This window comes from Camelus dromedarius, chromosome 14, assembly GCF_036321535.1.
Source record: "Camelus dromedarius isolate mCamDro1 chromosome 14, mCamDro1.pat, whole genome shotgun sequence".
Taxonomy (NCBI): domain Eukaryota; kingdom Metazoa; phylum Chordata; class Mammalia; order Artiodactyla; family Camelidae; genus Camelus; species Camelus dromedarius.
Genome location: NC_087449.1, coordinates 58,539,619 through 58,562,950, shown reverse-complemented (window position 1 = coordinate 58,562,950; position 23,332 = coordinate 58,539,619). Strand labels below are relative to the sequence as shown.

General features: G+C 54.2%; 1 protein-coding gene across 4 annotated transcripts in view; it reads left to right on the top strand.

Moving 5' to 3' along the window:
• Nucleotides 1-22,965, top strand: part of PAX7 (paired box 7) — a 99,652-nt gene extending 76,687 nt beyond the window's left edge. For all 4 annotated transcript variants that reach the window (XM_064493997.1, XM_031464197.2, XM_031464196.2 and 1 more), the window contains 2 exons: nt 12,841-13,087; nt 20,554-22,965. In XM_064493997.1, the coding sequence (XP_064350067.1) occupies nt 12,841-13,087; nt 20,554-20,669 (363 nt within the window). In that variant the 3' untranslated portion in view covers nt 20,670-22,965. The remainder of the gene's footprint in view (nt 1-12,840; nt 13,088-20,553) is intronic.
• The last annotated feature ends 367 nt before the right edge of the window (nt 22,966-23,332 follow it).

The window sequence follows — 23,332 nt, the reverse complement described above, 5'->3', positions numbered from 1 at the left end:
AGGTGGATGACAGTCGCACCTATGTCACAGGGTCGCTGTGAAGAGTAAATGAGTGAGCACAGGAAATGCTTAGAACGCTGCCTGGTGTGAAGTAAGCGCTGAAGCAGCGTTAGCGAGGGTTACAGATGGTTCCATTAGGAAGCGTGGGCAGCGTGCGGTCATGGAGTAGCGTTTTCTCGGGAGCTGAGGAACCAGCTGCCTTGGGGCGCACGCAGTAGAGGATGGGGTGGGCCCTCCATTCTGGTTCCTTCCCCCACCTTGCCCAACCCCCTTCTCAAATAACCCAGAGCATCGCCTTCCCAGCCTGCGGCGGGCGCCAGCAGAAAGTTGCTATCTCCTCCCCCCATCTCTCCCAGCCTGGGCCCCCCCCCCCCCCCGGCACAGAGACAACATCTCTCTGCCGCCCGTTGTCCCCAGCCTCTTGTTTGTTTGGTACATCGGAGCCGTGGGCACGTTTCTGCTAATTTTGTGGCTGCCTTTATCAAATAGGGATTCACAGGCGCTTTATCCTCGATAAGTGGATTAGTCGGTGAGCTAAACAAGACGGTGCGGGACGCGGGGGCTGCTCCAGAGAAGATATTTGTTTTGCAAAGAATGAAGCTTGCGTTCCTGCCCTGTGCAAGCGCAGTAGCTGGAGGGCGGGCCCTCTGAGCTCCTTCTGCCCGGGCAGGGGAGCCCGAACTCGTGGGAACTCTCTGTGGTGCAAGCAGGAAGTGGGAGGGAGGTTGGGCCCCAGGAGAACAGGCCTCTGGGTCCCACTGGGGAGGGGAGAGTGGAACCCTGAGTTAAATCCAGCCCTGTCATCCCTGAACTCACTTGGAGAGCATCCCATCCGTGGGCGGCAGCTTCCACCTCCCCATCTCCTACCTTCCAACGCCTTTCCTTTCCTTCCTCCCTTTCCTCCTAGCCTCTTGCTTCCTTTTTCTTTTCTTTCTTCCCTCAAACACCCCCAGAGGCCTTTTGCTAAGTATTGTGAATCCAGACACGGACGAGACACGGTCCTTGCCTTTATAGACAAAAACACAAAACCAAACCAAGAGGCCCCCAAACATGATAGCAAGAGGCAACTATGGTTGCGCACTGGGCTCCTCCAACTTCCCTCCGAAGTCTTTCTGGTAACAGTTGAGTGTGCTCCCCCCGAGGCCCCGGGGGTGGGGGCCTAACAGACTTTCATGTGTTGTCTTGAAAATGCACGCTCGTTTCGCATTCGTTGCCACTGTGGAGCCATATTTGTTGATCACTGTAATAAAATTAATTAGCATCGGGGCAAGCTGACACTCCAGGAAGTGGCGCCATGTTATCTGTAGCATCGCAGATATTGAGGCTGACCAGGGGCGGCAAAGGTGACTAGAGGCGTGGAGTCTGCCCCAAAAAGGGGATGTAATCATAAGCAAATAGAGAGAGGAGGAGGACTTGGATCAGGGTAGACGTGTGGAGGTCAAGGCCAGGGGGTTCCCAGGAAAGGGGTGTGGATTTCAGAAGCATCTTTCTAAAGAGACCTGGAGATGGAGTAGAATGCTCAGGGAGGGAGAGAAAGAGCTGGGAGGATGCCTGGTCCAGCTGTTCCCCTAGGCTGGACGAGAACACAGGGGGACCCAAATGTTTCCTTTTTCTTCCCCATTTTTAATATGGGTGGCCAGGATCTTGAGGTCCCTGCCCCGTGCTGCAGTAAGAATCTGGTTGAGGGTGAGAGGGGGAGCGGAGACTCTAAGAAGGAGAGAAAAGGATGGAACAGAGCATCCCAGGTCCCCAGCTGGTCCTTAACAGCGGCTGTCCTCCCCAAGCTGCCTCCAGCTGAGTGTGATTTTGCTATTTATTTACATGTAATTATTGCTATGAGGTGCAGATATTAACGCTGTCAAGAGCAATTTGCTCTGACATTTTTCACTCGCTCAGTGCCCCCGCCACTCTCGATGGAACCCAGGGCTCTCCCCGCTCGGGCCACTGCGAGCTCGGTGGCCTGGCCGGGAACCACCCAGCCGGCAAGGAGTGGCGTCAGTGAGCTCACCCGGCTCCTCTGCAAACTCATTAAGCTTTGAAATTGAATTTGGTCTGGGAGAGGGCTGGCTGGGCCCTGCTCCACCCGGCCTAGGCTGGCTCAAGGCCTCCCAGCCCTGCCTTCCTCTGAGAAAACTGGGCAGGGGCTGGGCTGGCCCGGGCAGGGGCTGGTGGCTAAGGCTGGCAGAGGGCTGCTGGTGAAGACGGTGGATGGTCATTGTCAGAGAGATCAGAATGCACACAGCCAGCAAGGTGGCCACGACACATGGGGCAGGCATGGCCGCTGGAACCCTCTGGACCCCGTTACCTGCTCGTCCTACAGGAAAACCAGACAGCTCTAACTTGGGCAGACATTACTGCAATCAACTCATGTACTCACCTAACAAAGAGGCTTCCCTTTGGTGCCAGGCAAGCGTCTTAGGCAGCCTTCAGGGGATGGGCCCACGGGGGATGGGAGTGGGAGGCAGGAAAGGCATGAAGCTGGCCCTGCTGTGGGTCCCTGAGGGAGATGCTAGAGAGAGAATTGACTTTGGAATCACACCTTCTGAGCTCAAATCCCAGCCCACCCCGCCCCTCTTACCAATTGTACAGACTTGGGCGAAGTTTTTAGCTTCCCCAAGTCTCAGTTTCCTGATCTGTAGCATGGAACAGCCCAGACCCACATTATTTGACTCTAAGATGATTTGGTGCTGGCCCTTTCTTGATCTTCTCAGAAGGCCTCAACTGGAGCTTTGCACACAGCTGGGGGCCTCACTGCCTGCTGCCTGGCTGCTACCACAGCTGCAGCAGGGAGCTCTGGAGGGTGAAATGCATCCCACTTCTAGAAGGATTAAAATCCGCATCCCTCTGACAGCTGTGCTAGGAGTGATTGGCTGTACTCCTTGCCCATAGTAGGTGCTTGGCACATAGTAGGTGCTTGGCACATAGTAGTAGCTTAACAATGGAAGGCTAGGATCCTGTTTCCTTGGGAGCCTCTTGATAACCAGGGCCTGTTTTATAGAAGAGGACACTAAGATTTGTTCATTTGCTTTTTCATCCTTCCCACTTTAAGGGGCTTTGCTCCTCAGAGAGGGCAAAGCTATCATGGCCGGGAGTCCTTAACGCATTGTGATATGTGCCAGCTTGTCTGCCCAGGTACTAACGAGGCCTTCCTGCCACCACTCACTCCCTGCCACAGCCAATCTGCGTCCTCGTCGCCGGCAATTACTGAAGGGGCGCTCCCCCACCACGCCAGGGGGCCTGAGAGCCCCGGCCTCCCGGTCCCCCGCCTCCTCTCCCAACCTGGGCCCGGCCAAAGTCAAGCAGGCCCCCTCCCTCCCGCTCTCATCCCTCCCGGCTCCCCCTCCTCCCCTCAGCTCAGCCAATTAGGCCCCTGACACCTGGAGCCGCTGACAAACTGTTTCTGTCACTTGCTCTCTGTCTTTCATTAGGGCCGCAGAGGAGGGGGAGCGGGAGGGGAGGGGGAGGGGATGGGATCTTTCATGCTTAGTAAGGCCAGATACATTAATTACAAAACGGCCATTTGCCGCGTGAAAGTGTGCTAATTAAATTTATGCAATCATTATCTTTAAATAGTCATATCTTTCCCGGCGATCGGCCCCTTCCTTCCCCAGCCCCGCCGCCGCTCTGAGCAGAGTTGCGCTAATCCCCCGCCTGCCATGATCGCGCCATCAGAGATGGTCTCCAAATCCCACCGCACCCCACCGGCTCCAGCACCCGCCGGGGGCCAGGAGCCCTTGGGCCCATCGTGGCACAGACACCTTCAGACTTGGGCCAGCCCAGGTCCACAGCCAGTGCCCCCGCCAGTCTAGATATTTCTAGATGTTTCCAGACATTTGGAGGTTGACCTCTTGTAGACCAAACGTTGGGAATTTGTGTGTGTGTGTGTGAATCTTTAGCTTCTTGGACAATGAGTGGGAAGTCATTCTATGCATCCTCCCATTTTCTAGACTGCAAGGACCCCTGGGATGGGGAGGGAACTCTGAAACCCGTTGAGTTGAGGGATGGGGGTGAGTATGCCACGTGACCCTCTGTTTATTCTTTTCATCCATGCAACTCTGCCAGGCTCTGTGCTGGAGATAAACAGAGAAGCAAATTCATTCATTCATTCATGAATTCACTCATTCAAAGAATGTTTATTGGGCACCTTCTTTGCCAGGCACTGGGAAGGGGACAGCAAGTCTGCCTCCAGCAGCTCCTGGTCAAATCCAAGGTCAAGGCTGGTCTGTGCCTAAGACAGGAGGGGGACCACAGGAGGACTGAAAGTTTTCTCTGAGTGGGACCCAAACGCAAGGCTTGTCAGCCTTTTTTGGCTTCGTCTCTCAGAGGGTCTCCCTCTGCTCAGCCAGAGGTTCTTCGTGCAGCCTTGGCTGAATCCTTCCTCTACAAAAATGATGGTCCCTGCTTTCCTCTCCATTCAAGCAGAGCCTGTCTCTTGAGTCTTTTCAGGTCTGGTGTGTTGAACTTCCATGTAGAAGGGAGAGGGAAGCTGGTGGACTTGGTGGGTAGGGAGTCCCCTTCCGGCCAGAGAGGACCGTCAATGGCCAGGTGTATCCCGAGTGCCCTCTGAGCTTCTGAGGTCCCCAAGCCCCAGTGTGTGCCCTTGGTGAGGTCAACTGTAGAGGGTCAGACCGGACATGTGCCCAGACACAGATGCGGTACCCACAGAGAACACTCACACATGATAATCACACACGAAACTCACACACAAGCATACACAATACTCCCACAAACTCACAAGCACACACACAAAGTTCACTCCTGCACACATTATGCTCCCATGTGTACATGCATGCACATACGCCAGACTCGCACATGCACACACGATACTCATATCCATGCACACACAGACTCAGAAACACACCTAGAAAATTCAAATATATACACACAAAATACTTTCATGTGCACATGCTGGCACACACCCACACTAATCTGACACATGCGATATTCCCATACGCGCCTGCACACACACACATACACACACATACACACACACACACACACAGAGTTAAGAATGACCCAGAGCCACCTATGGTAAATGAAGACCACAGCCAAGTGCAAGGTAGGAGTATTAGACTAGAAGTCAGAGGTCAAGGGTTCTTGCCCCAGTGCTGTCACTCACCCCTAGGTGATTCTGGGTGAGCTCCTCCTAAGCCTCAGTTTCCTCATCTGAGAAGTGGGGTAACGGCACTTCATAGAGTAGCTATGAGGCTTAAAAGGAGATGCTTTGGAAACTGTAAGGTGCCGGGCTCATGCAGGAGGGTGGCAGCAGCCAGACTCAGAGAAGCCTTCACGGGAGACTGGGTGGGGATGACGAGAGGGGAACGGGAGTCAGGAGGCTGGGATTGGGGTTGGGGTTGGGGTAGGGGAGGGGAGCTTGCCTGTGCACTAGCTCTCCTGGTTGGTGAGGGGCTGTGTAAGACGTGGATGGTGTGGGGGGAGGTGGGGAGGGCAAGGGCCATAAGCAGAGAGATGGCAGGCAAAGTGGGGGAGGTGGTCGGGGACAGGGAGACCTGCAGGAAATCTTGTTTGGAAGCTCAAAGTCAGCACCCGAAGCCCATTACTGCTGTCCACAGGGGGCAGGGAGAGGGGAGGGGGCCCAGATCCTCTTAGCAGAGAATTGAGCTGGAGAGGGGGGGAGCGATGGTGGGCGGCTGCCTGGGTGGGTGATTTCTCGCTTGCAGTAATCCCAGCATGGAGCCGGGGCCAGGCAGAGGGCCGGGCGGGCGTGCATCTGCGTGATGTGTGTCTGGGTGTCTGCTGGGGGTGCGTGGGGGGTGAAGGCAGGCATACAGGCTTGCATTAGCGAGCTGGTGCTTCTGGAGTTGAGAGGCTGCGGTGTGCAGAATGTGTGTGGGTCTGTTTGCCCAAGTGCGTGTGTGAAGTGTGTGGAGGGTGGCCGGGCAGGCAGGTTTTCGTGGGTATTATTCTTTATATGTCCGTGTTAGCCCGTCCGTGTAATGCTGTGTGCGTTCCAGTACGACTGTCCGTGTGAATCTTGTGTGCGTGCCCATGATGTCACCCACGTGGGTGTGGGTGTGTAGTCCTGTTGTGTGTGCAGCAACAATAGTGACTGAATGCAGTGGTCCTCAGACTTGACATTAGAATCCGCTGGGGAAAAAGCCTGATGCGCAGACCCCCAGGCCAAGTCATTCGAGTCTCTAAGGTGTGGGGTCCTAGCATCATCATTTTGAAAGACTCCCAGGCGATTGCACCGGGCAGCCAAGGCGGAGAAACAGTATTTGAACAGACAGACCCCAGCGGAGCCTCCCTGTCCCTTCTTCCCAGCTCTTAGCCTGTCCCATGGGGCTCATCTAGACACAGAGGTGGACTCCAGGCCCCAGACCCTGAGGGACCAGGGCAAGTCGTGAGCTGGGCTGCCCCAGATCAGCCCCCAGCCTGGGACAGTGTGTGGTCTGTAGAGGCGTATTTCACGTAATCCAGACAAAAACGGCACTCCATTCCTGACAAGCTGTGCCCTTGCCTTCTCTCCCTGACAGTGGGGACAGACTGCCCCCCAAACATGCCCCCTCCCACCTCTTGTGGAAGTCAAGGGGGTGAATTAGTAAGAGGGTGGGCCAGGGCTGCCCTCGGGTCTGAGCCTGGGAGACAGAAGGGCTCAGTGTGCCAAGCCACCAATCATGTTTGGGGCCAGACAGGGGTCAGGATGAGTGGCGGTGGTGAGCCCCACCCCAGGACCCGCTGCACGGCCACTGGCTTTTGATGACACTCTGCCCCAGTGCACACCACTGCCTCTCTTTGAGACCCAGTATCCCCATCTCTGAAGATGCGCCAGCCTCCAAGTTGTGTCCAGGCTTGTCTTTAGGTGTGTTGACATGCAGGGGCGTGCGTGTAAGTGTATTGATGAGTTTAAGAAAGGTAGGTGGGCATATGTGAAGTTTATCGTGACGGTTTATTAGGGTTTCTATGAAAAGCTATTTGATGATCCAGGGAAGAGGCATTTTGAGATGTCTCACCTTCCTGGATTCAGGCATGTGTCCCTGTGGACGTGCGGTATGCCGCTCTGGTGTGTGAATTCTGGGCTGTGCTAGTTCTCAACTGGTGACTTCACAGATTCGCCATCAGGGCCCTGTATCTTGTGATGTGACCCACTCTCCACAAATGAGCACGTTCGGGGACCCTTAGGGACCAAGGCAAGTTGTGAGCTGGGCTCATGGGATCATCCCCAGAGGAAGGTGTGACCTGTCCACATGACACACACCTGGCTCCCTTTCCAGAGTGCAGGCAGACCAACGCTTCATTCAGAAAGCACCCACTGTGTGCCGGGCCCACTAGGGAGAAGAGGTGGAAAAGGCAGGGAGGAGTTCCCTGGGTCTCTCAAGCTAGGTGCCTTCTAATCCAGGTGGCAGAGGAGGCGGGGGGGGGTGGGTGAAGGAGAGGAAGGGGATGGGGAGAGCTTGCGTTCACTGAGAACAAACAACGTGTCTTAAGAGTTCTATGTGCACTTACTCATTTAGTCCTTCCAATAGCCCTCTAGGGAGCTACAATTATTATCATTCCCATTATACAGATGAGGAAACTGAGGCACAGATGGTTAAAGACATTGCCCAGGGTCCCAGCTAGTCAGCAGCAGAGCATGGATGCTAATGCAGATATTCTGGCCCCCAGTGCTGCAGGGAAGCCCCTCAGAGCCCTGATTGGCCGAGTGCCCTTGATGAAACCGCTATCCCTGCGAGGCCTCAGGGTCACCTTCTGGCATCACAGAGGTGGGACTCCCGACCTGCCCCCTGGTCGCTGGTCAGGGTGGTCCTTGGCTTCATTCCAGCCTCAGCCTCATCTCCATGTCCACCATCCTGACCTCACTAGTTTCTGCCCCTGCCCCTCCCTCTCCCCTCTGCATCCTGCCACAGCCCCCTCTCTCCCACCCCAGACCCTGCCACGGAGCCCCGATGACGGCGATCACCCCTTCTAATTGCAGCCTCGCTCCCAAAGCCACGTTCGGTTATCACAGAGGGTGCAGATCTCACAGCTCAGCCTCCTCGGTCCCAGGCCCTGGGGCCAGCTCAGGAACGGAGGGAGTTAATTACATTTTCCCATCCCCTTCTTTTAAAGTCGGGGAGCGCCGGCAGGTCCCAGGGGAGGGGGCAGTGAGCAGAGGATGCGAAAGGGGGGCTGGTGCTGGGCTCCCGGGGCCCCCACCCCCCAAAACCCTACAAGCCTCTCCCCAGCGGCGGAAGGGGGGGTGAAGCTGGGCCCCTTATTGATTTAGTCTGGTGGAGGCTGGGACTGATTTAGAGCAGAGGGAGAGGAAGGGGCTGGGGGCGGGTGGGGGCCACGGCGGGTTGAGGGGGAGAGGAAAGGATGGCTGTCACTCAGCCTGACGGACAGCCCAGAGATTTGCCTTCAGATAAAACCTTACAGATGTGGAGGTCGGTATTGATTTTGAGTTAGTAACGGTAACGTACCAAGAAGTAATACATTAGTGAAAGCAAGGTCACAGGGAAAAAAGTCAAACCCACCAGGGGAGAGGTCTTAGCATTCTTGAGGGGGGTGGATTACCGCATCAGACCAGGACTTCCTCAAGTTCAAAAGTTTGCAGGCCCCAGACCTCAGCTGGGCCCCTAACTGTGGGCAAACTTCCTGCTTCCGCAGGCAAAGAGGGACTCCCAGGGGTCCGCAGGCCAGCCAGAGGCTGGCAAGGGCCACGTCGGCCCGCAAGGCTCTTTGCATTGGGGTTGCCGAGGGCCGCTCTCTCCGTGTTCTGCAGCACAGCTTGCTGTGGGGAAGGACCACTGCTCAGGGTCACGAAGACGTGAGTCCAGTTCCCAGCTCTGCCGCTTACTGGCTGAGTGATCACACGGGTGCCTTTTCATTTCCCTGGGCCTTAATTTCCCCTTATGCAGAATGGGAGTCATAGCCCATTTGCTTGAGAAGTCATTCAATGCTCCCCCTCCCATCTCTCTTCAGTCGGGTCCTGTCCCCTTTGCTTAGAAGTTGCCATGCCTTGATACACAGGGTTGGATGCAATGGAAGCCCTTTGATCCCCAGGCCTCTGAGCACTCTGGGAGAGAGCAGGCAGATACCCCACACCCCCATTCACACCTATCCCAGATGTGGATTTGATTTGATGTTCCAGGGCAAATCCCATTGAACAAATCCCATTACAGAAAAAGCTCATTCTGAGCTGTCTGTTACTGGCCCAGGGTCCAAGACTCCCTGAGCCACTGAGCATCACATGAGCCCCTTCTGACAAAGCATGCCAAGAAGGCTCACAGCTCTGGGGGTTCTTCACTCTTATCATGGACCTTCTTGCTATGTCTTAGATCTGCTAGGCATGTTCTGACCTCAGGGCCTTTGCACTGGCTGGCTCTTCTGCCTGAAAAAAGCAGGCAGAAGAGCCAGCCCGCTCTATCTTCCCTTGGCTGGTTCTTTTCGGTCTTGCTGACTCTCACCTCTTTGGGGAGATCTTGCCTGGCTACTCCACATACTCCCTTTATTTTAATTTTTCTTCCATGGCACTTATCAGTATGGGAAATTATATTATTTATTTGTTCATTTGTTTGTTGTCAGCCTCCTTCATTAGACTGGCAGCTCCAGGAGGTCAGGGAGCTGCTACTCTTCATGACTGTATCTCAGTACCTGGCTCAGTGTCTGGTACATACTAGGTGCTCAATAAATACTTGTTAAGTGAATATACATGAATTCAACAGGATTTTCTGAGCATATAGTATGTTGCAGGTACAATGCAGGCACTGCGGTTGCAATGAAGGATGAAACACAGTCCATCCTGCCCTCAAAGATCTCACAGTCCAGCCCTATCTCTAGCCTGGCACATAGTAGCACTCTGTGAAATGTTTGATGAATGAATAAGTGAATTAATGAAGGATGTCTTCAGGAAACACTATATCTTTTGCTATAGCTGAGGCATAAAGTGCAAGGTAGAAAGGGGTGGGAGGAGTTGGGACAGGCAAGTATGGGTCCAAGAACCCCGTGACCTGTTCATCTGGAAGGTACTGAGGAGCCACCGATAATTCTTGAGGGATGTGCTCAAATTAGGTGGCAGTAGGTATCTGCCTTGCAGGATGAGTACTGGGTCTAGGCACAGCTCCCAGCCCGTCCCCCAAACACCCTATCCTCTCCCTAACCCTCCATCTCATCTTTCCGGGCCTTAGCATCCTGGTGATTTGCAGGAGGGAAGGATTCAACTGGGGTCTCAGCAAAGCTGGCAGTCCCTCCCGAGAGTCTCCCCACTGCCACAGTGGTCCTTCTGAAGGAAGGGAGAGGGGGCCTGTGTGCTTTCCTTGAGCCTCTAAGTTTATTCTTGGGGTCCAGGCCTCCTCGGAGGGAGGAGCAGGTTAGTAGGGAATGGGATGGTGGTGATTTTCTTAATTTAGATGGAAAGTGAGGTCGAGATTGGGAAACTGACAGGCAACCTGGAAGAGAATCGGGTCTCCTAACCCCAGGGCAGTGTTAGATTCCTGAGTCCCCCCACCAGCCCCTCGAACACACACCCCTAGCAAGTTCCTCAGGCCCCCAGGGCCCCACGTCAACAGCTAGAAAACTGCAACCCACCACCACCCCCTCTTACCTGCACCCAAGCACCCTGTGTGGGCTCTGCCGAAACAGAGGCCTCTGAAGTGTAACCAACAAAGTGAGTTTGGGGAACGTCAGTTCCCTAGACCAGCACTACTGCCCAGAGTGGCCCAGACATCTCCTCCCAAACCCAGCCCTGGTGTCCTTGCCATCTCACTGGGCTGAGACCCTGTGAAGTCCCACCTAAGCCCCGCCAGCTTTGATGGAGACAAAGACCAGCCCCAGCAGGCCAGCTGCTCTTGACTTTGGCTCTGGGAGGGGGTGGGGAATGGAAGGACAGAGGAGGGGTGACCCCCAGGGCTGAGGGGAGCGTGCTGGGTGCACTGCGGGAAGAGTCTGGGGAGGCTGTGCTCAGGGCATTCCGGAGGAGCCAGGCCCCCCAGGGCTGAGGGACCCCACCCTACTCCCCCACCAAAACAGCTGCCCAGGGAGCAAACATCTGGAGTGAGAATCTCTACCGTGGTTGCGCGCCTAAATTAACCCATCCTTGAGAGTCAGACTTGACGTTATCAGGTGAGTGGGGTCAGGCCAGCTGGACCCTAGACTATTCCCTTGCAGACCTGCTGTGAGATCTGGGGAAGCCACAGCCCTTCATGGGGCTCAGTTTCTCCATCTGAGAAATGGGCATCATAGTTCCACCCTGCACAACCCTGCAGGGCTCTGGACTGGGAGAGGAGGGAAAGGTAAGGAGAAGGGGAAGAGGGGAGAAGAGGCTCTGGGCCCGCTGATTCCAGAGCACTTTCCATGCACAGAGCCCATCTCTGCCTCCCAGCCACGCCCCGAAGACGGGGTGGTCACAGGTGTTAAGGGACTCCTGGCAGCTGCACAGTTAGTAAGTGGAGGAGCTCGGTGTCTGCCCCTGGCCTGAGGATGCCACATCCGTGCCCTTCACCCCGGCCATGCCTCAGGCCTGCGGCAGGGATGACTCAAAAATGGAAAGGTGAAAAATTTCACAAGGTGTCTAGTTGGCAAAAGGATCATTGCTCCGGGGGGAGGATGTAGCTCAGTGGTAGAGCGCTGGCTTAGTGAGCACGAGGTCCTGAGTTCAATCCCCAGTGCCTCCGTTAAATAAATAAATAAACCTAATTACCTCCCTCACCAAAAAAAAGATCATTGCTCCAATGCCCAAAGCCTGGCCCTGCAGGTCGGGTCCACAAGGGCCTGCCTCTCTCCCCACCCCTCCCTCCTTGCCTCAGGACCAACTGGGACAGCCCTGCTCTCTCATCCCGCGTGCACCTGCTGCCTGCAATGCCTTCCCTGGCTCTCTCCGGTCACTGGACCACCAGGCTGCAAGGGTTCTCTCCTCTGGGCTCCCACAGCCCCGCTGAGCTGCCTTTCCATACCCCTCATCACTGCATATTTTGATGGTCTGCTGCTAGTTGCCACCCCCACCAGACCCAGACGGCCATCCCGCCATGGTCAGGGACCATGGCTCTTCCTCCTCTGAAGTCCCAGGGCCCAGCCTGAGGCCTGGAGCCATAGTCACTATCAGTGCATGTTTGTTGAATGAATAAGTGAACACACCAATGAACCAACACCAGCTTAGAGAAGCTGAGTTTCTAAAGACAAGCCTAACCCTATCAGTCCAAGTGGCCAGCCCTGATGCTGAGTTCCTGTTTGCTAAACCAGGCCAAGCAGGGAACGAGGTGATGGTCATAGACATCCAGGAGTGGCCAGAATCAAGGGTGCCTGGAAGGCTATTTGGAAGCCCTGGCCATGTACATTGGTGTAGTGAGGGTAGGACCGCAAAGTCAGGAGTGTAGCAGGCGTAGCACAGAATAGGGGGTGAAGTTGGACAGGTCCAGAGTTTAACCTTTGCGTTGGAAGATGGAGCATCCCAGTCTGATGGGGGAGACACAGGTCCCTGTCCTAAGGGAGCTCCCTGTCCGATGAGAGACATAATTAGCTGGCTCGTTTATTCATTCATTCATTGATTCATGCACGTATGCATTCATTCATTCAGCAGACAGACACAAGGTGCTGCTCAGAACCTCTCAGAAAATAGAGAGATAAACTAGGCCGGTCCTGTCCCCAAAAACTCTCAGTGGAGGGAGGTTCCACGGGTCAGGATTTAACCAGAGAAACCAGCTATCTTACCCACAAGGGCAAGCAAACCAGGTAAACTGAGGACCTCAAGGCTGCAGGACCTCAAGGGAGCAACTCCAGTAAAGGCCTGTCCCAGGCCAGCCAGACATCGACCCTGCTCACACGTGCACTTGCGAGGTTCTTCCTCCAAGCGCCCCCAACTCGCCGGCTGGAGGGCCGGCTCTGACGCTGTCTCCCCCGCAGGTAATGAGCATTCTGAGCAACCCCAGCGCGGTGCCGCCGCAGCCGCAGGCCGACTTCTCCATCTCCCCGCTGCACGGCGGCCTGGACTCCGCCACCTCCATCTCGGCCAGTTGCAGCCAGCGGGCTGACTCCATCAAGCCGGGAGACAGCCTGCCCACGTCTCAGTCCTACTGCCCGCCCACCTACAGCACCACCGGCTACAGCGTGGACCCCGTGGCTGGCTACCAGTACGGCCAGTATGGCCAGAGTGAGTGCCTGGCACCCTGGGCATCCTCCTCCCTCTCCCTGCCCCGCCCCCCTCCAAGGACCTCCCGCTGATTCTCAGAGCCCTGCAAGGTGGTATCGGGGTAGGGGGTGCCCATTTCACAGGTGAAGCAATTAAGGTCCAGAAAAGAGGAGATGTCCTAAGATGCTGCTGAGTTGGACCCCTGCACTCAGGCTACTATTGTCTTAGAGCCCTGCTGTCCCATGAGAATGTGACGTGACCCACAAATGTCATTTAAAATGTCCTAGTAGCCACATTTTTAAACATAAGAAGAAACAAGTGGAGATTATTTTTATTAATATATTTTATTTAGCCCATATGTATCCTCCAAAAGATGATCATTTTACATGTAATCCATATAAAATCATTCATGAGATTTTTTTACATTCTTTTTTTGGTACAGTGTCTTTGAAATCCAGCCCATTTTAATTCAGACACTAAGTTTGCACCGCAAATACTCGGTCTGCGCTTAAGTTTCGTAAAATTTACAACTGAGGAAGTAGACTCACACAGCCAAGTTGTTCTAAATACACTGAAAAGTTTCCCACCCATGAAGCTAAATCGAATTTTGGTTTTTAAATTTAAATTAGATAAAATTAAATCAAAAGATAATATTCAGCTCCTGGCCACACTTGGCTGGTGGCTGTCATGTTAGACGATGTGGTGGGAGAGACCCTGCCCTTTTCTGCCCCACTCTGTAGGGCAGAGCTGTATTTTGAGCTCTTTCCTCCACTCCTACCCCACCCCGTCCTCAGCCTTGGTTTCCCCAAACTTGGAGCAGGTCTCGGGTGCCCACCCCAGCCGCCGTGCCGTTGACACCTGGCCGGGAGACGGGGACAGCAGACCCTCAGACCAGAGGCTGCCAGAGGCAGGCCTGCACAGCCTCCAGCTGCCGGAGGGATGGGGCAGCAGCAGGGCAGGCCAGGACGGGCGAGCCGAGGTCACGGGCTGCCCTCCTGCCCCACCTCCGGCAGAGGCCTCACCTGCTGGTGTCAAACGAATCAGAAGGGCGTGTGGCGAGAGGGCGAGACCCCCCAGCCCCAGGGCCTCCTCTGTCCCCGCTGCAGCCCTGGCCCGGCCCCCCTGACCTCTGCTTCCTGCCCCCCACACCAACCCCCCTCCTCTCACCGCCGCGGCCTCCACGGCTAAATGAGGGCCAGCTGTGCCGGCCTCCACCTCCCAGCTGTGCTCATGGCCCCATCCCTGTGTGTGTGCGGGTTCACGTATGCGTATCTGGGTGAGTGGGGACACCTGTGTCACGGATTTGTTACCGTCCACGTGTTGAGGGAGTGTTTGGGCAGGCATCTTGTGTGTAGGTGCGTGGGTGTGTGGATGAGTGAGCGGTGCGTGACGATTCACACGTGTATGAGTATGAGTGTATCGTGTGCACCTGGTTGAATGTGGGTTTGTATGTGAGTACACATGTGCACACATTTGGTCATGTGAGGGTATGTAGCTATAACACATATCCACGTGTGTCTAAATGTGCACGCGGGTGTGTGCGTGTGGCTCAGTGTCTACGTCAGTGCCTGTGTGTCTGACGCATGTCACTATGCAGGCAGGTATAATACGTGCATGTGTGTAGCTGTGTGTGTGAGTGTACAAGGATGTACGTGCGTCTGCATGTGCGTTCAGCACATCCATATGCTGGAGTGTGTCTGTGAGTGTGCGTCTGGGAGGATGCGTGTGCGCATAGACTATGTATGCAGAGTGGAAGTACGGGTGTGTGAGTGTGTGCCTGGGTGTGGCTGTGTGCACTGTTGTCCAGTTGTGCATCTGGGTGTGAACACATGATGCTTGCTGCCTGTGTGTATGACTGTGTCTGTGCAAATGTTGTGCAGGGGGTGACAGAACGTGTGTGTGCCTGTTTGTTTGAGAGCAGGGTGCACGCGGGTGCACGGGAGTGTTTCCAGGGGGCCCAGGGTGACCCCCTGGCCCAGCCCCTGTTCCTGGGCACTGAGTGAGACACATGCTCTTGATAAAAAGTTTAGAGCAGCTCCAGCAGCCCCAGCCTGGGGCAGGCGTTAGTCACACCCAGAGCCCCGTGTCCCCCTCCAGGGGCGCCTGCCCAACTCGGAAATAAAATTAACCCTAAAGTCAGCACGGTGGCCGCCGGGGAGGAGGATCAAAAGGGAAAGGGCCCAGGAGGCGAGAAAGGAGTTTTGTTCCTCTTTGCTGGGGCAAAGCTGGCCGGAGTGATTTCCTCCCCATCCCCACCCCCACCCCACCCCAAGCCCCACCTCCTCCGTCCTCCATCCTCAGCCTTCCTCCCTGCCGCTCCCCCTCCTGCCCCCACTTCCCCTCTAGTGCCAGCCTCGTTCCCCTGACTCCTCCAGGGGTAGCTCAGAGCTTCTCCTGGGCCACATTCTCCAGCCTTACCCAGAGGGAATCTCAGCTCAGACCCCATACCCCTTCCCCCACCCCACAGAGCTCGGGCTGAGAGGGGCCTGAGGGAAAGTCTGCCCCTCCCCTACCATGGCGTGGACAAGTCACCCGCCTCTCCAAGCCTCAGACCTGCCATCTATGAAATAGGGGCCCAAGGATTCAACTCCATTACCTCGAGAGTTTCCCATGGTACCATTCCCCTCACCTTTGACATTCTGAAACAGCCCCGGGACATACAGTGTTCCCACTGACCACCACCCCACGTGCATGGGCGACTAAATCCACCTATGACTGGGCTTCCACAGTCCACGTGCGAGAGCCTCATGTTCCAAGTTGCTCCCTGTAGGTCCGGGACCACCTGTCATCTTCCCACATCTGTCCCGTGCATGAGGCTGGCATATCGGGCTCTGGGCAAAATGCATGTTCCTTATTTTATGTAATTCGCAAAAACCCCACCCAAGGTAGGTGTTCTTTGCCCTCAGGTTACAGATGCAAAAGCTAAGGCTCAGAGAGGCTAGGAACTTTCCCAAGGTCACACAGGAAGTGAATGATGGACTCCAGGTCTCCTAACTTCAAACCGAGTTCTCTTTGTACCAAACCACAAACTTGTGTAAGATGCTGAGTAACGATTCACACCTAGACTCACCTGGGTGTGAAGTCACGTTCACAACTTCACAGGCACCTGTGCATGGACAGAGCTGTATTTCTGTGTGAATATTCACTAATGTGCATATCTCCGTGGCTTCAGGGTATAACTATACAAAAGGTATGTGTATAAAGAAAGGAGAAACGATCGTTTATGGAGCATCTCCTGCGGGTCTGGCATTCCATCCTCATGGCCATCCTGTGCAGTGTGCGGGGTTATTCCCACTGGACAGATGAGGAAATGGCATCCCCAGAGAGGCTGTTCGCCTGAGGTCACCCGGCAGTACATACTGATGTGCGCAGGCCACACCTCTAGATGTGAGAGCCTCACCGTCAGGTGTGCCCGGAGTGAACACGTGGGCCAGGCTCTTAGGCAGCAGAGTCTGCCTCTCTCCCTGGGCCTCTCATCTTCCCAGGGACCCCTTCACACCTTCCCTTCCTGCTCCCTGCCATCGTCTGTCCATCTGTCTGTCTCTCCCTGTCCCTGAAGGGGGTGGGGGCGGAGGGGCAGGGACGGGGCGCACGGCAGATTAATATGGCCCTGGTGTTCCCAGAGGCCAGGGCCGTACTAATGATGGGGCTGATAGAACGCAGAAGTGTGAAAAGAATTTTAATAGATCTGACAAGTCTAATAAGAATTTGTGTCTAGAAGTGTCCTCCTCTGGGGCCGCGGGCTGACGAGACGCTGACGGCTGAGATTTGTTTACTGGTTGGCATCGCCACCACATCTCCTGCCAACTCCCGATTAATCTAATTTGAGACATTTAGAACCCAGGCGCGGGCACGAGGCAGAGGAGGGGAGACACGGAGGGACAGAGGGACAGGAAGGACCATTGACAGAGGCCGTAATGAGAAATGTCACTGCCCTGCCCTCGCCGGACCCCGGCTCGACCCCAGGGAGAGGCAGGCTCTGCGGGAAGACGGGTGCCCTTGAAGTTGGCTGGCTTGTCAGTAAAGTTCGACTTCTCGATTTTTCCTAGAAAAGCACCTATTGTGCGCAGGGCCGTGGCTGGTGACAGGGAGAGGCTAAAGAGAAGGGTACAGAGTGACCAGAGGCACAAGCAGGACAAATTCGGGCTCCTCCAGCTCACATGCTGCATGCGTGCCTCTGGGCCAGCCGTCTTTCTGAGCCTCAGTTTCCACGTTTGTAAAATGGGAACAACTGTATCTAAAACCTGGGGGCTGCTGAGAGAATTACATGAGGTTATGTCCACCTCACACCTAGTAAACGCTCACTCTGTGATTCTCATCATTTTTATTCAAAGCCAGACCTTTCTGCCGCACCCGCAGGAAGAGCTGCTCCCTTAGACTACTAGTCACTTACAACTTCTGGGGTAGAAAAGTGGGGCCAAAGCCGGCTTTGCGGAATGAAGTGCTTCATGCACTCTGAAGCGCTGTGCACAGCCCAGGGGTGACTCTAGAGGAGGCTGCTGGGTGGAGGTGGTGGGGAGTGGTTAGCAGCTGGCACTAGATTGCCCGAGTATGTTTATATATGTATATATAATTTTTAATATACTTTTCACTATAGGTTGTTACAAGCTTTTGAATATTGAGTTTCTGGTGTATATCGTGTTGTTGTTTATCTATTCTATAGTAGTGTGTATCTGTTAATTCCAAACTCCTAATTTATCCTTCCCCCCTCCTTTCCCCTCGAACTTAACCATAAGTTTATTTTCTATGTCTGTGAGTCTATTTCTGTTTTGTAAATAGGTTCATTTGTGTCACTTTTTTTAGATTCTACATATAAGTGATATCATATGATATTCATTTTTCTCTGTCTGACTTGCTTCACTTGATATGATAATCTCTAGGTCCATCTATGTTGCTGCAAATGGCATTATTTCATTCTTTTTTATGGCTGAGTGGTATTCCATTGTATATATATACCACAACTTCTTTGTCCAATCATCTGTCAGTCAGACTGCCTGAGTTTGAATGATGGTTCTACAACTTAGGAGCCATGTGATCTTTCAAGTTATGCAGTCTCTCAGGGCAGGGCCTCGGTGTTGTCATCTGTCAAATGGAGATGATACTAACAGCAGCCTCACAGTGTTGTGAGACCTGAATGAGCTGACGCACATAAAGTACTTAGAACAGGAGGGCATGGAGCTAGTTCTCAGTAAATGTCAGCTCCCCTCCCCACTTCCTCTGACCACTCTGACAATATGCCTTCTTTGTGGGGAGGACCGAAGCCCAGATAAGACTGACTCCAAGTAGCAGAGATGGTGTGGCCAGAGCTGCAGGGCACCCCCTGAGGCCAGAGATAGGAGGTTCTCCCATCCTTACCCAGAGTAAGGGGCAGACCGAAGGCAGGGCAAGCTGGCCACCATCACTCTGTCCTATCAGCTGGAAGCCTGGAGGCTGAGTGACCTCAGAGGCAGCACCCAGGGAAAGCTGAGGGGCACAGGGTCCAGACACTCCAGAAAGACCCCAGGCATTTGCACATCCTTTAGAAATCTAGAGGGCCATGCCCTGAGACCTCTGTGCCTGGCATCTTAAAGCACATTATCTCATTTGCTCCTTAAGGAAGCTGGAATTTGTTCTCCCCATTTTAGAGAGAAGGAAACAGGGATGGAGTGGCAAGCCTTTTGCCCAGAGCCTCATAAACAGGAAGTAGCTGGGACCCTGAATTGCCCCATGCACTGTTCCTGCCCTTCCTGCCCCCATCAAAGGTCACATCTGTTTATGAAACCCCAGTCCTAGGAGCCACACCTACTGAACTCACTATGTGCCGGGCACAGTGCTAACGAACCACTTTACGTACATTTTCTCTTTTAATCCTCACAATCACCCTTCAACCCAGGTGCTATCATTATTTTAGAAGAAAACTGAGGCTTGGAAAGGTGAGATGGTGTGCTCCCAAATCACACACTAAGAGTTGACAGGCGCAGGGTTTGACCTACATCCTTTGAGCCCCTAGGCAGTACGGCACCTTGTAACTCAATCATTGATACAGACCATCTGGCCTCCAGCCACACCCATCACCTCCTGGCTCTGCCCTCCTGCCTTTGGCAGGAGCCCCCAACCTTGGGGAGGCATGTAGTGTCACAGGGTCCCTCCATGGGTAGGTGGCGGAGAGGATGTTGGGCCAGGTCTCGTGTTTCCTAGGGTAGCCCCCTCGCCATCTTCCTCTGCCTTACACCCAAGAGGTCCCAGGGGGCTGGATTGGCCACAGCCATGGATTCCAGTTTGGGAGGTGGCATCTCGGGGCCTCAAGAGGCCTCAGTTACATGCCAGTCACATCATTTGGTAAGGGAAGATTTCTGCTGCAGCCTCCGGCGGGCACAATTAGTCCAGTCAAGACAGAAAACATGTATACCTACCTGCGCGTGCACGCGCGCGTGCACACACACACACACACTGATGCACGTACCTGGCCTAGGTAGAAGTCAGTCACCTCTAAGGTACAGGTGTCCCCAGTGTTCTCTGACTCACACAGGTGCACACAATTCACCCACATCTGTGCACGGGTACGTGTGCAAATTGCTCATGTGTGGACATTTGTGCCCATTACGACTTCATTCTTGTTTCCACCGTTCACACACACACGCACACAAGAGTACACGCCCTCAGACTCTCATCCGTCTCCTCTGGGTGACCCAAATTGACAAAGCTAAAGGTCTCAGCTCCCTGAATCACAAGCTCATGACTCTTCCTGCTCCTCCTCAAGCTCACCTGCAAAAACTCCTTCGGTTTCTGAGTAATAGTTCTTGCTTTGCCTCATCTATGAGCTGGGCTCAGGGTCCAGAAGAGACAGAAGGACCTCGCTCTTACTACTACCTGGGTACCATGGGCATCCCCCATAGCAGGGATATGTAGAAGCATGCTGGAAAGAGGGACTAATTCTTCACTAAACAATGTGATACCCTCTGTACTTCCCTGCAGATCCCGCGAGAGAGCTGGGTAAACAACAAGTGTTAAGCAAGCATTTGCTGAATGACTGGCAAGGTAGTGAGAGAAAGAGCTTTGTGAAGAGATGGATAGATGGGTGGGTGGATGGATGAAAAGATGAACAGATAGAGGGCAGATGGACAAATTCATGAATGGATAAATGGATGGATGATGGATAAATGGGTGAATGGATAGATGGATAACTATATGGTTGGATGGATGGATGGATGGATGGGAAGAAGAGATGGATAGATGCATAGAAGGATGGAAGGAGGAATTGATGAGTGAATAAATGGATGAATAGATGGATGGTTGGATAGATGGATGGATGGATAGATGGAACCAGAGATGGACAGATTGACAAAAAGGTGGATGGATGAACTGATGAATGAATAAATGGATGAATAGATGTATGGTTGAATGGATGGATGGATGGATGAATGAGTGGGTGGATAGATTTAGGGCAGATTGAAGAATAGGCAAAAATAACCTCAATTTCTAGGAGTTTCTCTCTTTTTTTTCCCCAGCTGCTGTTGATTATCTGGCCAAAAACGTGAGCCTCTCCACACAGCGTCGCATGAAGCTGGGGGAGCACTCGGCTGTGCTGGGACTCCTGCCTGTGGAAACTGGCCAGGCCTACTAGGGTCCCTGGGGCGACTTGCCCCAGCCCAAGTCCCAGCCTAACCCTTCTGATCCCTGAGCCTCCCCGCCCCAGTCCCTTCATTGCCCTGGGGTCCTAAGAGCCCGGGAAAGGAGCCCACTCCTTTCTCATGGCCAGCCCTCTGGAAACGAGCAGCCAGTCTACCATTCACCTGTGGTTACGGACCTGGAGTGACCCCTTGGAGTCTGCCCCTTCACTCTTGCCCCAGGAGGGTCTCTGGTCAGCCTGCAGTCTTTCCCCAGCAAAATCCTGTCATGGTCTCTGTGCCATCTCAGACACAGAAACCAAAGGTCACCCCAACTAGAGGGCCTTGGGCGCCCAAAGGAGGATGGTGTCTGGGATGAGGTCCTGGAGCCCTTTGTACCTAACTCTAGTGGGTCCCCCGGCCAGAGGTGGCGCTCACAGGGCCACTCCGGCTGAAGGTGCTGGGAGCCAGCCCTCCTGGGGGGGGTCTCTGGCTCAGGGCCAGAACCACACCCTGTTCCTCCTCTGGGTGCTGGGACTTCAGCAGAGGGGGAACCCTAGCCCTGGGGTTTTCCCAGGGAATCAGCCAAGAATACTGAGGACTTCAGGACCTTCTCCATGCACCTCTAGTGGGTGGAGGGGTGAATCTAGCCCAGGCAGGGGGACTCGGAAGACCAGGATGAGGCTTAGCCAGGGGACGGGGCCGTATGGGTGGGACTTGTCAGCAATGGGTCGGCCCAGGCTACCAGGACCCAACGCAGTCATCCAGAAGCAGCTTTGGGCTCTTAGAGGGAAGTCCAGTTTCAATCTTGCCCACGCACGTAGGGCCTGGGGAGCCCACAGAACCCTTCAGTTTTCTCATTCACTGAATCAGATGCAGGGGCAGGGGATCAAGTCCTGAGGACACGTGAGAGAAGAGGTAGGCTCGGAAGGGGGTTTTGTAACTGGGGTCCCTCTGCTTGTAGGCGGCAAACCTTTGGCTCTATGGCTCTGTGCCTTCAAGTCCACACCCCATGGAGCTTCGACTTCTCACAAAGCCTCCCTCGGAGACCCAGGCCCAACCCCTGCTTGCCCAACTCTCTAGGAATGGGGCCTCCATCTGTCCGGGAGTTCCTTTAAGCTGCTGGCGTTGCAGAGAGCTTCCCTTGGAGCTCTGGAGGAGGGTTCTTGGATCATCAGGGACTACTTGCCTCACAGACAAGACCACTGGTTCCCCCTGGCATTTGTGGGGTGGAAGGCACGTCCCTATCCCACCCATAGCAGCATCTTTCAGTGTGGACACACTCTCAGCCGAAATGCCTCTGTCTCCTGATCCAGTGCAGCCAGACGGCCAATCCTGGAGCCGTCACCAAAGGTTCTGGAGAAGTGGGCAAAGTCGCCTTCCTCGGCCACTCCAGTGCTCTCCCAAGCTCCCTTCTCTTTGCAAGCTGAGACCTTTGGGAAGTGGTTCAAGTCCCTGACTACGGCCTCCCTTAGAACTTTTCACCATCTTCACCTGTTTATCACAACTATATTCATCTTCACCATCGCCATCATTATCATCTACACTTGGACCGTCTTGATCAAGTGCTGCTGGGTAAAAGGCGCTTGAGGCAGGAGACAGAGCACAGAACCCACGAAGACCGGACCAAATTGCTTGTCCCCACCTGGGCACCTGAGGCCACCTCTTTGCTCAACCCATGCCTCTTGCCCTCAGCTGACAAGACATTCCCAAAGGAAAGGGCTGCTGCTTTGGAAGTCGACCTGAGTTCCTCCCTACTGGGGAGCTGGGTTGGCAAGATACTAGGACACTTTCCTGCATGGAAATCACCCCTGTGACAAATGCTCACCTGCTTCTTGTCTTCGGACTCAGTAATATCAAGCCTGTCCTGGACTGTGACCAAGGTGGCTTGTATCTCTCTGGTCTAGAGGAACCTATTGTTAATTGGGGACAGACTCTTTGATAGCAGCGGACACCCAGACATGTGTGGCCCATCAAGTTCAGCCAAGGTTTCAATGGGAGCATTCACTGCAGGAGACTCTGGGTTCTTCAAACTCTGGACAAGAAGGAAGAGTGTACTGTCTCTTGGTGGCCCAGTCCATGCTTTTGAAGCTGTCACAGCCAGGAAGCAACTCTTCCTTAAAATCAACACAATCTTCATTCACATTCCTTGAATGGTCAATCTTTCCCCCTGGAGGACTGTATCAGAAATGCTCTGAAACTACTTACATGCTATGTTACCCAAGAGCAGGGATCTCAGGCAGGTGACATGAAAACTAGCCCCACTCCCAGGAGGTAACATTCCACTGCTAAGACCGGTCCCAAACATCTGCCCCCCCCCCCCCCCGTCGTGAAATGGGAATAAACCAAACGATTTCTCAGTACATTCAACTTCTCCAGAGTTCTCCCAGGCTACCATCTTGGTAGAAAACGGGACTTCTTCCCTTAGGGGCCCCACCCTCCTCAGAAAGAGACCCTGACCCTGACAGGTTTTCCTAAAACCCAGTGTATTAACGCGTCTAGCCAACTCGGTCTATAAAATTCATTCCTGTGTTGGCAGCTTGCAACTTCACCAGAAACGTGATGTTGAGTGAGAGTTACAAGGCCTCAGACTCTTGAGGGTTGACCACAGGCTGAGAAAGAAGGCCTGAATCCCTGTGGCTAGGCCGGCCCAGAAGCACCCCCATCCATCCCTGTAAAT